This window comes from Xiphophorus couchianus, chromosome 15 (assembly GCF_001444195.1).
Source record: "Xiphophorus couchianus chromosome 15, X_couchianus-1.0, whole genome shotgun sequence".
Taxonomy (NCBI): Eukaryota; Metazoa; Chordata; class Actinopteri; order Cyprinodontiformes; family Poeciliidae; genus Xiphophorus; species Xiphophorus couchianus.
The window spans coordinates 21,070,983-21,086,261 of NC_040242.1; the positions used below are offsets into that span (position 1 = coordinate 21,070,983).

The window sequence follows — 15,279 nt, forward strand, 5'->3', positions numbered from 1 at the left end:
ATATTCATACTTGATGCAGCCTGTATCTGCACCGGCAACTGTGGACATTTAAAATGTTTATGAAGAACTCTGAGCTACACTGATCAGCTGAGCAATATACAGCACATTTGTTTCATACTTACCTGAAGTTAAAAGCGTTGAACCATCATACCACCTGACAGTATAAGGGGACTGCACACAGCAGACGACTGGTTCTTTTTGTCCCTCCTGGCATTTCGCCAACATTGTTTGCTGGACTCGCACATTAGGAGCTGATCTGATCTCATTTGTTCCCACATTTCTGTCTTGGATGAAAGTAATATTGTCTCCTTGCACTGAGCATTCATAATTTCCTGTAGTTAAAAATTCATCAGAGTGTTTATTGATTTAATGAAGTCCAAGCAGAAGAATTGCATGAATACTTGATCATGTTGATGCTAATAACTAACTCGTTTTGATTATACGGTGTAACTATAACTCAAAGGAGAGTGGTTTGCTTGCAACTGGAAGGTTGTGGGTTTGATTACCTGCCACACGATGTGCTTTTGGGCACATCTGTGTTTGGTTGTGAACATATTAGTAAGAGGCTGGGTGAATGTGGCTTGACTGTAAAAGTAACATTTCCTTACTAAAATATGTATATTGTAGTCTTTAGACAAGGGTCCTTTGTTCTTAAAATCTAATCTAAATGAGTCGAGTTCTGACCTGCCATCTGTTTTCTGTTGTTTGCATAAATATTGTTACTTTTTTTATCTAATAATTCCTTGGAGCACCAAATTGTTATTCATTTCTTAACATCTGGTCTCCTGTAATTCACTTTTCATCGGTTTTACAAAAACCTATAGATCGGTTACAGAGTGTTTGAAGTGCTTGTGCTGGACTTCTAACCAAGTTGTCTTACCCTAGTTTCACCTGTTTTTGGATTGTTCCAATTCTTTATTGGACAATGTGGTGATTATTGCTTCCTGGCCCAGTATTTGGTTTAGATTCTGTTCATGCTACTAGTTTGCTTGGATGTCAGAATAGGATTTGGTGCTTGCCTCCCCAATTCTCTTCTCTCTTCAGAAAACTCGACAACCTTCTGGACTGACTGACTCAGAAATGAGTCTCTCTCCTCTACACAGCTTAATTAAGAAGTTTTACAACACAAGACAAGCACAGGTAATCTTCTCATGTTTTGAAATTATTCACTTTCATCTGTTACAAAATAACTGGAAACCTTCCTTGTTCTGTGTGATATTTGGATCCAGTCATTTTTTGGAATTTTTCTGGATGGGAAAAACAACTGTCAGCTGGATTGGGCATTAAAACATGACCTTTGGTTGCATTTTGACCTTTGTGGACTGAGTGGAAAATAGTGCTCCATTTAGATTCTGTATAACAAATAAAGAGCTTTAAATGGACAACTGCTCTAAATATTCTACTGACCAAACTGGAACATGGGTTGGTTTTCTGTCATTGCGATGAAAACTGACGTAAAGAATTGAGCTCTCAAGACGCATACTTGAATAAAGGATACACTGTAATATTTAAATTTCACATTTTAGTAATTATTTTTAACTTTGTAAATTTGTTTTTAACTTACCAGCATCACCAAGAATAACCTTTTCCACTGCCAGCTTGAACTGACTTCCAGAAATAAACGGTTTGTGCCGATGTGACCCGATTACAACATTGTTAAATTTCCATACAGGATTCTTAGTGTTTCCCATTTTGGCCTCGGTAGGGTCACATGTCAGTGTCATGGTTTTACCAGTATAAATGAACTTATTTACATCTGACCCAAGTTGAGTTGAACCTTTAAGAGAAAATCAGGTCAGTTACTTTTTTCCTTTTCTTTGAATATATTTCTAGGTATTTTAGACTTACTGTAGTACTTTGCAGTCACTGAGCCAATAACAGGAGCAATTGATATCAATGCTGCCGGGAGATTTGAATTGACTGAATTCAGTGCAGTCGCATCAAGTGATCCAGATTTGACCTTGACAGTAAAATCTGTAACAACACTTCCTTTCCTCCAGGGAAAAGGAAACCAATAACATTGTATTGAAACACACATTAAGACTACTGACTTAACATTTACTTTTAATGAAGAAACATATATACCTGAATTTTGTCACAGAAACACTAAAGAAGCCATCCAGTTTGCGATACTGCTGCTCAAGCTGCACAAGAAAAAAAATCTGATTAATTATATCAACATTAAAGGACACCTAAAACCTGTTACTGAAATATAAAATACTTACCAATACAGTGATACTTCTTGAAAGGGTTTTGGATTCAGGACTGTCTGGATTGTTGTACTGCTCTATAAAATCCATCTTCAATTCAACCGACATGTCTATTGCTGTTTGTTTGAAATAAGATGGATAATTTTACTTTCAGGGTTTCTCAAAACAAATATTACACGTGAAACACAGATTCTATAAATAGACAGTATTCACTCTCCAAGCATCAAACACCCTCATTAGGTGAAAAAATATACATATACAAGTTCGTAGATTTGACAGTGTACAAAACAAATTGAGATAGCATCTTGCCTACTGAGCTCCTTATGAAACCAGACAGTGCCTGGTGGCCGTCATACAGAAAATCTATGATCATCATGAAAAACTCACTAGAAACTATCAGACTGTAAGCAGTAATAGCTGGTCTGTGGACAAGTTCAGTTTCCTCAAAACCAATGATGACGTCTGACAAAGCAAGTTAGAATTTCTCTGTTCTTGCAGTGTATGCATACACCTAAAAATTTTATGATTTTGACATTGCACTGTGTGACAAAACAAGTATGGCTTAATTTCACAAATAACAATGTGTGTGTCAAGCTTTAAACAAGCAAACACATTCCTGCTTCTACTCCACAAGTGTAAAACGTTTAGTAAAATGGGCCAAAATCAGCTCAAGAGTGCTCACAGGCCAAAAATTTAACTTTAAAAAAAAAAAAAATCACAAAAAGTTTTGAGAATTTGTTTCTACTTAATAAACCAAGTCTGAAATATTTTAATTAAATAATGAAGATGGTCTGATTTTTGTAGTAAAGGACTGTGTAAATTATTGTTGAACAAAAGCTTCAAAAGGGTTCCACATGTTTCCAATATTGAAAGAACAGCAATATCGTTACTAATTTATTATTACTGAAAAAGACATGGTCAATCCTTAGTAGTAAAAATATGATATGTCACTCTTTATTTAAAAGTTTAAGAATATAATTAAAAGCAGATTTGAGTGCACCAAAGTCTGCTTCAGAGCTTAAGTCAATGGACAGTTGTGGTCCAATCAACCATGAAATGAAAGAAAAAGCAGAAAACGTAGTTATTAAAAGATCGAAACTTTGTGCTATTTCTAACGTTTTTGTGAGAAGATTAAATTTTTTGATAAATGGGGAAAAAAGTCTCCATCTGGATACAACTATCTGCGTGTTTGAACACATTTGTAACATTACATCATCACAAGAATCATTCCAAGGGCTGCAAATTGCCTCCAGATTGAACTTTCGACACCTGTCGTACAAAATATATTCAAAAGAATATACAGTAGTAAATTTAAATTGTAAAAATCTCAATTCACACTAATGGCACAGCATGAATAATCTAAATGATAGCCTTCATGATATGTTTAAAAGTAATTTTTAAATTTATCATTACCTGCAGCAGTGGTAGTAGTTGTGGGGGTAGTAGTTGTGGAGGCAGCGGTGGTAGTCGTCGGGGGAGAGATTGTAGTTGTGGGGGTAGCGGTGGTAGTTGTGGGGGTAGCGGTGGTAGTTGTGGGGGCAGCGGTGGTAGTTGTTGGGGTAGCGGTGGTAGTTGTGGGGGCAGCGGTGGTAGTTGTTGGGGTAGCGGTGGTAGTTGTTGGGGTAGCTGTGGTAGTTGTGGGGGCAGCGGTGGTAGTTGTTGGGGTAGCGGTGGTAGTTGTGGGGGCAGCAGTGGTAGTTATGGGGGCAACGGTGGTAGTTGTGGGGGGAGCGGTGATGGTTATGGGGGGAGCGGTGGTAGTTGTGGGGGCAGCGGTGGTAGTGGGTTGTGGGGGCAGCGGTGGTATTAGTTGTGGGGGCAGCGGTGGTAGTGGTTGTGGGGGCAGCGGTGGTATTAGTTGTGGGGGCAGCGGTGGTGGTGGGGGCAGCGGTGGTATTAGTTATGGGGGGAGCGGTGGTAGTAGTGGGGGCAGCGGTGGTAGTTGTGGGGGCAGCGGTGGTATTAGTTGTGGGGGCAGCGGTGGTAGTGGTGGGGGCAGCGGTGGTATTAGTTCTGGGGGCAGCGGTGGTAGTTGTGGGGGCAGCGGTGGCATTAGTTGTGGGGGCAGCGGTGGTAGTGGTGGGGGCAGCGGTGGTATTAGTTGTGGGGGCAGTGGTGGTAGATGTGGGGGCAGCGGTGGTATTAGTTGTGGGGGCAGCGGTGGTAGTTGTGGGGGCAGCGGTGGTAGTTGCGGGGGCAGCGGTGGTATTAGTTGTGGGAGCAGCGGTGGTATTAGTTGTGGGGGCAGCGGTGGTAGTGGTGGGGGCAGCGGTGGTATTAGTTGTGGGGGCAGCGGTGGTAGTTGTGGGGGCAGCGGTAGTATTAGTTGTGGGGACAGCAGTGGTATTAGTTGTGGGGGCAGCAGTGGTATTAGTTGTGGGGGCAGCAATTGTAGTAGTGGGGGGAGCAATTGTAGTTGTGGGGGCAGCAGTGGTAGTTGTGGGGACAGCAGTGGTATTAGTTGTCAGGGTAGTTGTGGGGGCAGCGGTGGTATTAGTTGTGGGGACTGCAGTGGTATTAGTTGTGGGGGCAGCGGGGGTAGTTGTGGGGGCAGTGGTGGTATTAGTTGTGGGGGCAGTGGAGGTAGTTGTGGGGGCAGCGGTGGTAGTTGTGGGGGCAGCAGTGGTATTAGTCGTGGGGGCAGCGGTGGTATTAGTCATGGGGGCAGCGGTGGTAGTCGTGGGGGCATGGGTGGTAGTCGAGGGTGCAGCGGTGGTAGTCGTGGGGGCAACGGTGGTAGTCGTGGGGGCAGGGGTGGTAGCCATGGAGGCAGCGGTGGTAGTCGTTGGGGCAGCGGTGGTAGTCGTGGGGGCAGCGGTGGTAGTCGTAGGGGTAGTCATGGGGGCAGCGGTGGTAGTCGTGGGAACAGCGGTGGTAGTCGTTGGGGCAGCGGTGGTAGTCGTTGGGGCAGCGGTGGTAGTCGTTGGGGCAGCGGTGGTAGTCGTGGTGGGAGCGGTGGTAGTCGTGGGGACAGCGGTGGTAGTCGTTGGGGCAGCGGTGGTAGTCGTGGGGGCAGCGGTTGTAGTCGTGGGGGCAGCGGTGGTAGTCGTGGGGGGGAGCGGTGGTAGTCGTGGGGGCAGCGGTTGTAGTCGTGGGGGCAGCGGTGGTAGTCGTGGGGGCAGCGGTGGTAGTCGTCATTGGGGCAGTGGTAGTAGTCGTGGGGGCAGCGGTAGTAGTCGTGGGGGTAGCGGTGGTAGTAGTCATTGGGGCAGCGGTAGTAGTCGTGGGAGCAGCGGTGGTAGTTGTGGGGGCAGCGGTAGTAGTTGTGGGGGCAGCGGTGGTAGTTGTGGGGGCAGCGGTGGTAGTCGTGGGGGGAGCGGTGGTAGTCGTGGGGGCAGCGGTTGTAGTCGTGGGGGCAGCGGTGGTAGTCGTGGGGGCAGCGGTGGTAGTCGTGGGGGCAGCGGTGGTAGTCGTCATTGGGGCAGTGGTAGTAGTCGTGGGGGCAGCGGTAGTAGTCGTGGGGGTAGCGGTGGTAGTAGTCATTGGGGCAGCGGTAGTAGTCGTGGGAGCAGCGGTGGTAGTTGTGGGGGCAGCGGTAGTAGTTGTGGGGGCAGCGGTGGTAGTTGTGGGGGCAGCGGTGGTAGTCGTCATTGGGGCAGCGGTAGTAGTCGTGGGGGCAGCAGTGGTAGTCGTCATTGGGGCAGCGGTAGTAGTCGTGGGGGCAGCGGTCATAGTCGTGGGGGCAGCGGTGGTAGTAGTCATTGGGGCAGCGGTAGTAGTCGTGGGAGCAGCGGTGGTAGTCGTTGGGGCAGCGGTGGTAGTCGTGGGGGCAGCGGTGGTAGTTGTGGGGGCAGCCGTAGTAGTTGTGGGGGCAGCGGTGGTAGTTGTGGGGGCAGCGGTGGTAGTTGTGGGGGAAGCCGTAGTAGTTGTGGGGGCAGCAGTGGTAGTTGTGGGGGGAGTGGTGGTAGTTGTGGGGGCAGCGGTGGTAGTTGTGGGGGCAGAGGTGGTAGTTGTGGGGGCAGGGTTTGTGGTCTGGATGGTCACAGTTGCACCTGAAAAATTAACAGCTTAGACAAGTTTGATGCATCATTTGTTGAACTGAAGTCCACTGATTGCATAAAACAGACAAATACAAGGAAATGCTAAAAGTAGATGAGCAGTCATTCATCAATACCTTTATGTTACATTGAAAATAAATTCTAAATTCCAAAGATTTTTTCTCCTCTTAAATTCTCTGGTGTATTTTCTGAGAATTCACAACTGTCGCCATGATCTTTGTTTAATGACTACATTTAAATCAGAAATGTCTTATTGGGTTGTTCTTGTGACCATTTGTCTCTGAAATGTCAGAGTTGCAACATGATGGCAGGATAATGACATAGAATGAGATTTTTTTTTAAAAAAAAAAGTAGAATAATGTGCCTCAGATTTTTAAATTCTGTGTTATCCTTTGAATCACATAAAATGATCTCTATTCTGTTGAAAATATTTAGGTCCACACTCCCATCATATGGAGATATAGTTTACTTTTTTAGCTGCTTTATCTTAACTAACAAAATCTCCTACATCTGCAGCCTACATTTCACTGGGAGATGCAGAGCAAGTGACTTGGATAATTCCTTATGTACTTGTCACATGTGTTGTTCCGTTTGTGGCACTGGATGTTGAACCTAATGGAGAAAAAGTATTTGAACTAACCACACAGCTAATTTAATAATGTGAAGAGTTTACCAAGATAGCTTGACTGGATGTATGAATGACATGAAGGTGACTCAAGATATCTTGTTCTAGCTAGGGACAATACAGCAATCATTATAAAACAGTGTTTCTAATTTAAAAGAAACAACTGCTCTAATCTTAATTCTTTTGTTTTTAACAAAGGTCTTCTTAAAGCTGACTGGTGGATCTGTAAAGGCACAAATGAAAGATGAAATAAAGAACAAAAAGGATGAATATCAATGTAACCCTTTCAACTATGTACTGTTGAGTGACTGATCAACATGAACCATGCTTTCAGTCTTACTTGTTGGTTGTGGAGTTGTTGTGGTGATTGGACATGCAGTAAAGTCTGTAAAGATGAAGACAGAAAAGGAGTAAGTGCTTGACACAAATCCATTCTCTGACATTCCTGAGGAAAATGGTTTTGCTCTCACTCTCAGTTAGCTCCAGTAGAACAAGGCCTCCCATCAATAACATGAGTTTCAACTTTCCAAGTTATAAATATTTACTGAAAAGCATTCATTGTCAGAATTGAAACTTAAAAACCAACAGGTAGCAAACCAATTTTCAATATCCAATATGGCTGCCACATATAACCACCTGCTTTTGGCATCAGTAATTGTTTGTATGCCTTTAAGTCAGTCAAAAATATTAACATATCTGTGAAATGTTAAAAAATCAGAACTGAGAGAAAAAACAATGCAATTAGCTTAAATTGCTCCATCTTGTTAGCCTTGTTAAACACAGTTAGCAAACCCTGCTGGTTTTCCATCTGGCTTTTAAGCTAAGTGATAAATTAGTTGAAGCCTATGCTTTTATCCTACAGGTATTTGTTTTATCCAATTTCATTGTAATACTTGAAAAGCAGGTGGCGCTATTTTTAAATGTGTATGCTTATCTAATGGTGAAATATAAGAAGTACTGATGCAGAAATGTATTTTGATTGGACATTAAAGTCAAGTAAATCAAAGTATAAGAAGAATTATTCAGAGAAACAATGAAATGATGATAAAGGATGGTATTGAGAAAGATTTCAATTATATAAGTGACTTTTAATTTTAAAAAAATCATTTGCTTCAGGTAAGAAAAGGCACCATTTGTTCCTCTGTCCATTAATAAGTAAGAGACAATACTGGACAGGAAGCCAGTCTATGACAGAGAAAACAACCATAAACACACAAGGTTGAAAGAGAACAACAGGCATTCCTCTCCACATTTGGGAAATGTATTAAAATGATCTCAGAATGTTTTTTTGTACAATTCTGACCAGTTGTTTCTTGATTCATGGACATTACATGATACAGAACGATTTACCCTAAAATGTCAACCCAACAAACTCTCCAGATAAACTCACTGTATTGATCCTCAGCCTGGCAGTACTGTCCACCAGCAGGAATGCCTCTGATGCATCCACATGTGTCACCACTGATGTTGTCACATGATCCATATGTTACACACTGGTCACATGGAAAACGATATTGATCCTCACATCTGCACTGGTAATCACCACTGATTGGAGAGCAGACTGCAGACAAAACAAAGGAAATATTTCATCAGTTTCACAAGATGCAGCAATTTGTTTTATTGAAATTGGTTCAAAAGTCTCTGTTAAAACCTCAGAATCCACTGAATCCTGTTTAGCCCTACCTGTAGTAATGTTAACATCAGAGATTCGTAAGTTCCTGTTCATGCTGATGGTGTTGTTGATGTTCCTCAGCTTTTCTACAACTGTAACATCTGTGGAGTTCAGCTCAATGGAAAGCAGGTACTGATGGAAGACTGGTGGACCTGTAGAGGCACAAATGAAAGAAGAAATGAAGAACAAAAAGATGATTACCAATGTAACCCTTTCAACTATGTACTGTTGAGTGACTGATCAACATGAACCTTGCTTTCAGTCTTACTTGTTGGTTGTGGATTTGTTGTGATTGGACATGCAGTAAAGTCTGTAAAGATGAAGACAGAAAAGGAGTAAGTGCTTGACACAAATCCATTCTCTGACATTCCTGAGGAAAATGGTTTTGCTCTCACTCTCAGTTAGCTCCAGTAGAACAAGGCCTCCCATCAATAACCTGAGTTTCAACGTTCCATGTTATAAATATTTATTGAAAAGCATTCAATGTCAGAATTCCATCTAAAAAGTCACAGGTAGCCGATTTAACTCATTTTCTAAATCCAATATGGCTGCCATACATAATGACTGCAAAAATTGCAGTTATGTGTTTTTGGCATATGTTATTTGTATGCCATTAAATAAGTCAAATATATTCACATAACTGTGCTAAATTAATGTACAATCAGAAATAAACAATTCTATTAGCTTAAATTGCTTCTTCTGGTTAGTTGGTCACTATAGTTAGAACAACCTGCTAGTTTTCCATCTGGCTTTAAGGCTAGCTGTTTAATTAGTTGAAGCCTGTCCTTTAATCCTACAAGTATTTGTATTATCCAATAATATTGCAACACTTTAATAGCAGGTGGTGTTGTTAATAGATGTATAAACGTATCTAACCGTAAATATCAGATACTGATGCAGAAATTTAGTTTGATTTGGCATTAAGTTCCTGTTACCTAAAGAACTAAAAGTGCTCATTTGCTATGAAAAAATGAAAAGATGATAAAGAATGGTATTTAGGAAGAATTCAAATGCATTAAAGAAGCTAAATTTTCAATAAGTTTGATGGTACTAGACAGCAAACCAGTCTATGAGAGTTTAAACCATCAGACACAGACCAAGCTTCAAGAAAAAATGCAGACAACAGTCAGGATCCAAGAACTTTATTTCTTCAAATATTTAAAGATTAGATTTTTCTCAATGATGTTAAATGTATAAAAATGATCTCTTTGTACTTTGTTTCATGCAAGTCTGACCTGTTGTTTCTTGATTCATGGACATTACATGATACAGAAAGATTTACCCTAAAATGTCAACCCAACAAACTCTCCAGATAAACTCACTGTATTGATCCTCAGCCTGGCAGTACTGTCCACCAGCAGGAATGCCTCTGATGCATCCACATGTGTCACCAGTGATGTTGTCACATGATCCATATGTTACACACTGGTCACATGGAAAACGATATTGATCCTCACATCTGCACTGGTAATCACCACTGATTGGAGAGCAGACTGCAGACAACACAAAGGAAATATTTCATCAGTTTCACTAGATGCAGCAATTTGTTTTATTGAAATTGGTTCAAATGTCTCTGTTAAAACCTCAGAATCCACTGAAAACTGTTTAGCTCTACCTGTAGTAATGTTAACATCAGAGATTCGTAAGTTACTGTTCATGCTGATGGTGTTGTTGATGTTCCTCAGCTTTTCTACAACTGTAACATCTGTGGAGTTCAGCTCAATGGAAAGCAGGTACTGATGGAAGACTGGTGGACCTGTAGAGGCACAAATGAAAGAAGAAATGAAGAACAAAAAGGATGATTACCAATGTAACCCTTTCAACTATGTACTGTTGAGTGACTGAGCAACATGAACCATGCTTTCAGTCTTACTTGTTGGTTGTGGATTTGTTGTGATGATTGGACATGCAGTAAAGTCTGGAAAAGGAGAAAAGGAGTAAGTGCTTGACACAAATCCATTCTCTGACATTCCTGAGGAAAATGGTTTTGCTCTCACTCTCAGTTAGCTTCAGTAGAACAAGGCCTCCCATCAATAACCTGAGTTTCAACTTTCCAAGTTGTAAATATCTATTGAAGTGAAACTTAAAAACCAACAGGTAGCAAGCCAATTTTCAACATTCAATATGGCTGCCACACATTACCACCTGCTTTTGGCACCAGTTATTGTTTGTATGCCTTTACATCAGTCAACAACATAAACATACTGTAGCTGAACAATGTTAAAAAATCAAAACTGAGAAATAAAACAATGCAATTAGCTCAAATTGCTCCATCTTGTTAGCCTTTTTTAACACAGTTAGCAAACCCTGCTGGTTTTTCCATCTGGCTTTTAAGCTAAGTGATAAATTAGTTGAAGCCTATGCTTTTATCCTGCAGGTATTTGTTTTATCCAATTTCATTGCAATACTTTAAAAGCAGGTGGCGCTATTTTTAAATGTACAGTACAGACCAAAAGTTTGGACACACCTTTTTAATTCAATGACTTTCCTTTATTTTCATGACTATTGACATTGTAGATTCACACTGAAGGCATCAAAACTACGAATAACACATGTGGAAATATGCACTAAACAAAAAAGTGTAAAAACAACTGAAAATACCCCTTATATTCTAGTTTCTTCAAAGTAGCAACCTTTTGCTGTGATTACTGCTTTGCACACACTCTGCATTTTCTTGATGAGCTTCAAGAGGTCGTCACCTGAAATGGTTTTCACTTCATAGGTCAACCTGTCCCTGTCAGGTTAATAAGTGGGATTTCTTGCCTTATACATAGTCATGGCAATAAAGAAAACCCATTGAATTAGAAGGTGTGTCCAAACCTTTGGTCTGTACTGTATGTGCTTATCTAACAGTGAAATATAAGAGGTACTGATGCAGAAACATATTTTCATTGGACATTAAAGACGTGTAAATCAAAGTATAAGAATAATTATTCAGAGAAACAATGAAATGATGATAAAGGATGGTATTGAGAAAGATTTCAATTATATAAGTGATTTTTAATAAAAAATTATTTGCTACAGGTAGGAAAAGGCACCATTTGTTCCTCTGTCCATTAATAAGTAAGAGACAATACTGGACAGGAAGCCAGTCTATGACAGAGAAAACAACCATAAACACACAAGGTTGAAAGAGAACAACAGGCATTCCTCTCCACATTTGGGAAATGTATTAAAATGATCTCAGAATGTTTTTTTGTACAATTCTGACCAGTTGTTTCTTGATTCATGGACATTACATGATACAGAAAGATTTACCCTAAAATGTCAACCCAACAAACTCTCCAGATAAACTCACTGTATTGATCCTCAGCCTGGCAGTACTGTCCACCAGCAGGAATGCCTCTGATGCATCCACATGTGTCACCACTGATGTTGTCACATGATCCATATGTTACACACTGGTCACATGGAAAACGATATTGATCCTCACATCTGCACTGGTAATCACCACTGATTGGAGAGCAGACTGCAGACAAAACAAAGGAAATATTTCATCAGTTTCACAAGATGCAGCAATTTGTTTTATTGAAATTGGTTCAAATGTCTCTGTTAAAACCTCAGAATCCACTGAAACTGTTTAGCTCTACCTGTAGTAATGTTAACATCAGAGATTCGTAAGTTCCTGTTCATGCTGATGGTGTTGTTGATGTTCCTCAGCTTTTCTACAACTGTAACATCTGTGGAGTTCAGCTCAATGGAAAGCAGGTACTGATGGAAGACTGGTGGACCTGTAGAGGCACAAATGAAAGAAGAAATGAAGAACAAAAAGGATGATTACCAATGTAACCCTTTCAACTATGTACTGTTGAGTGACTGAGCAACATGAACCATGCTTTCAGTCTTACTTGTTGGTTGTGGAGTTGTTGTGATGATTGGACATGCAGTAAAGTCTGTAAAGATGAAGACAGAAAAGGAGTAAGTGCTTGACACAAATCCATTCTCTGACATTCCTGAGGAAAATGGTTTTGCTCTCACTCTCAGTTAGCTTCAGTAGAACAAGGCCTCCCATCAATAACCTGAGTTTCAACGTTCCAAGTTATAAATATTTACTGAAAAGCATTCATTGTCAGAATTGAAACTTAAAAACCAACAGGTAGCAAACCAATTTTCAATATCCAATATGGCTGCCACACATAACCACCTGCTATTGGCATCAGTAATTGTTTGTATGCCTTTAAGTCAGTCAAAATATTAACATATCTGAACAATGTTAAAAAATCAGAACTGAGAGAAAAAACAATGCAATTAGCTTAAATTGCTCCATCTTGTTAGCCTTGTTTGACACAGTTAGCAAACCCTGCTGGTTTTCCATCTGGCTTTTAAGCTAAGTGATAAATTAGTTGAAGCCTATGCTTTTATCCTACAGGTATTTGTTTTATCCAATTTTATTGCAATACTTTAAAAGCAGGTGGCGCTATTTTTAAATGTGTATGCTTATCGAATGGTGAAATATAAGAGGTACTGATGCAGAAATGTATTTTGACTGGACATTAAAGTCGAGTAAATCAAAGTATAAGAATAATTATTCAGAGAAACAATGAAATGATGATAAAGGATGGTATTGAGAAAGATTTCAATTATATAAGTGATTTTTAATAAAAAATTATTTGCTACAGGTAGGAAAAGGCACCATTTGTTCCTCTGTCCATTAATAAGTAAGAGACAATACTGGACAGGAAGCCAGTCTATGACAGAGAAAACAACCATAAACACACAAGGTTGAAAGAGAACAACAGGCATTCCTCTCCACATTTGGGAAATGTATTAAAATTGATCTCAGAATGTTTTTTTGTACAATTCTGACCAGTTGTTTCTTGATTCATGGACATTACATGATACAGAAAGATTTACCCTAAAATGTCAACCCAACAAACTCTCCAGATAAACTCACTGTATTGATCCTCAGCCTGGCAGTACTGTCCACCAGCAGGAATGCCTCTGATGCATCCACATGTGTCACCAGTGATGTTGTCACATGATCCATATGTTACACACTGGTCACATGGAAAACGATACTGATCCTCACATCTGCACTGGTAATCACCACTGATTGGAGAGCAGACTGCAGACAAAACAAAGGAAATATTTCATCAGTTTCACAAGATGCAGCAATTTGTTTTATTGAAATTGGTTCAAATGTCTCTGTTAAAACCTCAGAATCCACTGAAAACTGTTTAGCTCTACCTGTAGTAATGTTAACATCAGAGATTCGTAAGTTCCTGTTCATGCTGATGGTGTTGTTGATGTTCCTCAGCTTTTCTACAACTGTAACATCTGTGGAGTTTCAGCTCAATGGAAAGCAGGTACTGATGGAAGACTGGTGGACCTGTAGAGGCACAAATGAAAGAAGAAATGAAGAACAAAAAGATGATTACCAATGTAACCCTTTCAACTATGTACTGTTGAGTGACTGATCAACATGAACCATGCTTTCAGTCTTACTTGTTGGTTGTGGAGTTGTTGTGATGATTGGACATGCAGTAAAGTCTGTAAAGATGAAGACAGAAAAGGAGTAAGTGCTTGACACAAATCCATTCTCTGACATTCCTGAGGAAAATGGTTTTGCTCTCACTCTCAGTTAGCTTCAGTAGAACAAGGCCTCCCATCAATAACCTGAGTTTCAACTTTCCAAGTTGTAAATATCTATTGAAGTGAAACTTAAAAACCAACAGGTAGCAAGCCAATTTTCAACATTCAATATGGCTGCCACACATTACCACCTGCTTTTGGCACCAGTTATTGTTTGTATGCCTTTACATCAGTCAACAACATAAATATACTGTAGCTGAACAATGTTAAAAAATCAAAACTGAGAAATAAAACAATGCAATTAGCTCAAATTGCTCCATCTTGTTAGCCTTTTTTAACACAGTTAGCAAACCCTGCTGGTTTTTCCATCTGGCTTTTAAGCTAAGTGATAAATTAGTTGAAGCCTATGCTTTTATCCTGCAGGTATTTGTTTTATCCAATTTCATTGCAATACTTTAAAAGCAGGTGGCGCTATTTTTAAATGTACAGTACAGACCAAAAGTTTGGACACACCTTTTTAATTCAATGAGTTTCCTTTATTTTCATGACTATTGACATTGTAGATTCACACTGAAGGCATCAAAACTACGAATAACACATGTGGAAATACGCACTAAACAAAAAAGTGTAAAAACAACTGAAAATACCCCTTATATTCTAGTTTCTTCAAAGTAGCAACCTTTTGCTGTGATTACTGCTTTGCACACACTCTGCATTTTCTTGATGAGCTTCAACAGGTCGTCACCTGAAATGGTTTTCACTTCATAGGTCAACCTGTCCTGTCAGGTTAATAAGTGGGATTTCTTGCCTTATACATAGTCATGGCAATAAAGAAAACCCATTGAATTAGAAGGTGTGTCCAAACCTTTGGTCTGTACTGTATGTGCTTATCTAACAGTGAAATATAAGAGGTACTGATGCAGAAACATATTTTCATTGGACATTAAAGACGTGTAAATCAAAGTATAAGAATAATTATTCAGAGAAACAATGAAATGATGATAAAGGATGGTATTGAGAAAGATTTCAATTATATAAGTGATTTTTAATAAAAAATTATTTGCTACAAGTAGGAAAAGGCACCATTTGTTCCTCTGTCCATTAATAAGTAAGAGACAATACTGGACAGGAAGCCAGTCTATGACAGAGAAAACAACCATAAACACACAAGGTTGAAAGAGAACAACAGGCATTCCTCTCCACATTTGGGAAATGTATTAAAAATGATCTCAGAATGTTTTT

The 15,279-nt window shown here is 40.1% G+C and overlaps 1 protein-coding gene across 1 annotated transcript in view; it reads right to left on the reverse strand.

Annotated features, from left to right (window-relative positions):
- Positions 1-13,793, reverse strand: part of LOC114158861 (uncharacterized) — a 70,503-nt gene extending 56,710 nt beyond the window's left edge. The window contains exons 1-10 of the mRNA XM_028040751.1: positions 13,693-13,793; positions 13,400-13,570; positions 12,354-12,398; positions 12,096-12,236; positions 11,804-11,974; positions 10,379-10,423; positions 10,121-10,261; positions 9,828-9,998; positions 8,774-8,815; positions 8,517-8,657 (exon numbers count right to left, since the gene is read on the reverse strand). Coding sequence (XP_027896552.1) covers positions 8,517-8,657; positions 8,774-8,815; positions 9,828-9,998; positions 10,121-10,261; positions 10,379-10,423; positions 11,804-11,974; positions 12,096-12,236; positions 12,354-12,398; positions 13,400-13,570; positions 13,693-13,735 — 1,111 coding nt within the window. The 5' untranslated portion in view covers positions 13,736-13,793. The remainder of the gene's footprint in view (positions 1-8,516; positions 8,658-8,773; positions 8,816-9,827; positions 9,999-10,120; positions 10,262-10,378; positions 10,424-11,803; positions 11,975-12,095; positions 12,237-12,353; positions 12,399-13,399; positions 13,571-13,692) is intronic.
- Positions 13,794-15,279: the final 1,486 nt, after the last annotated feature.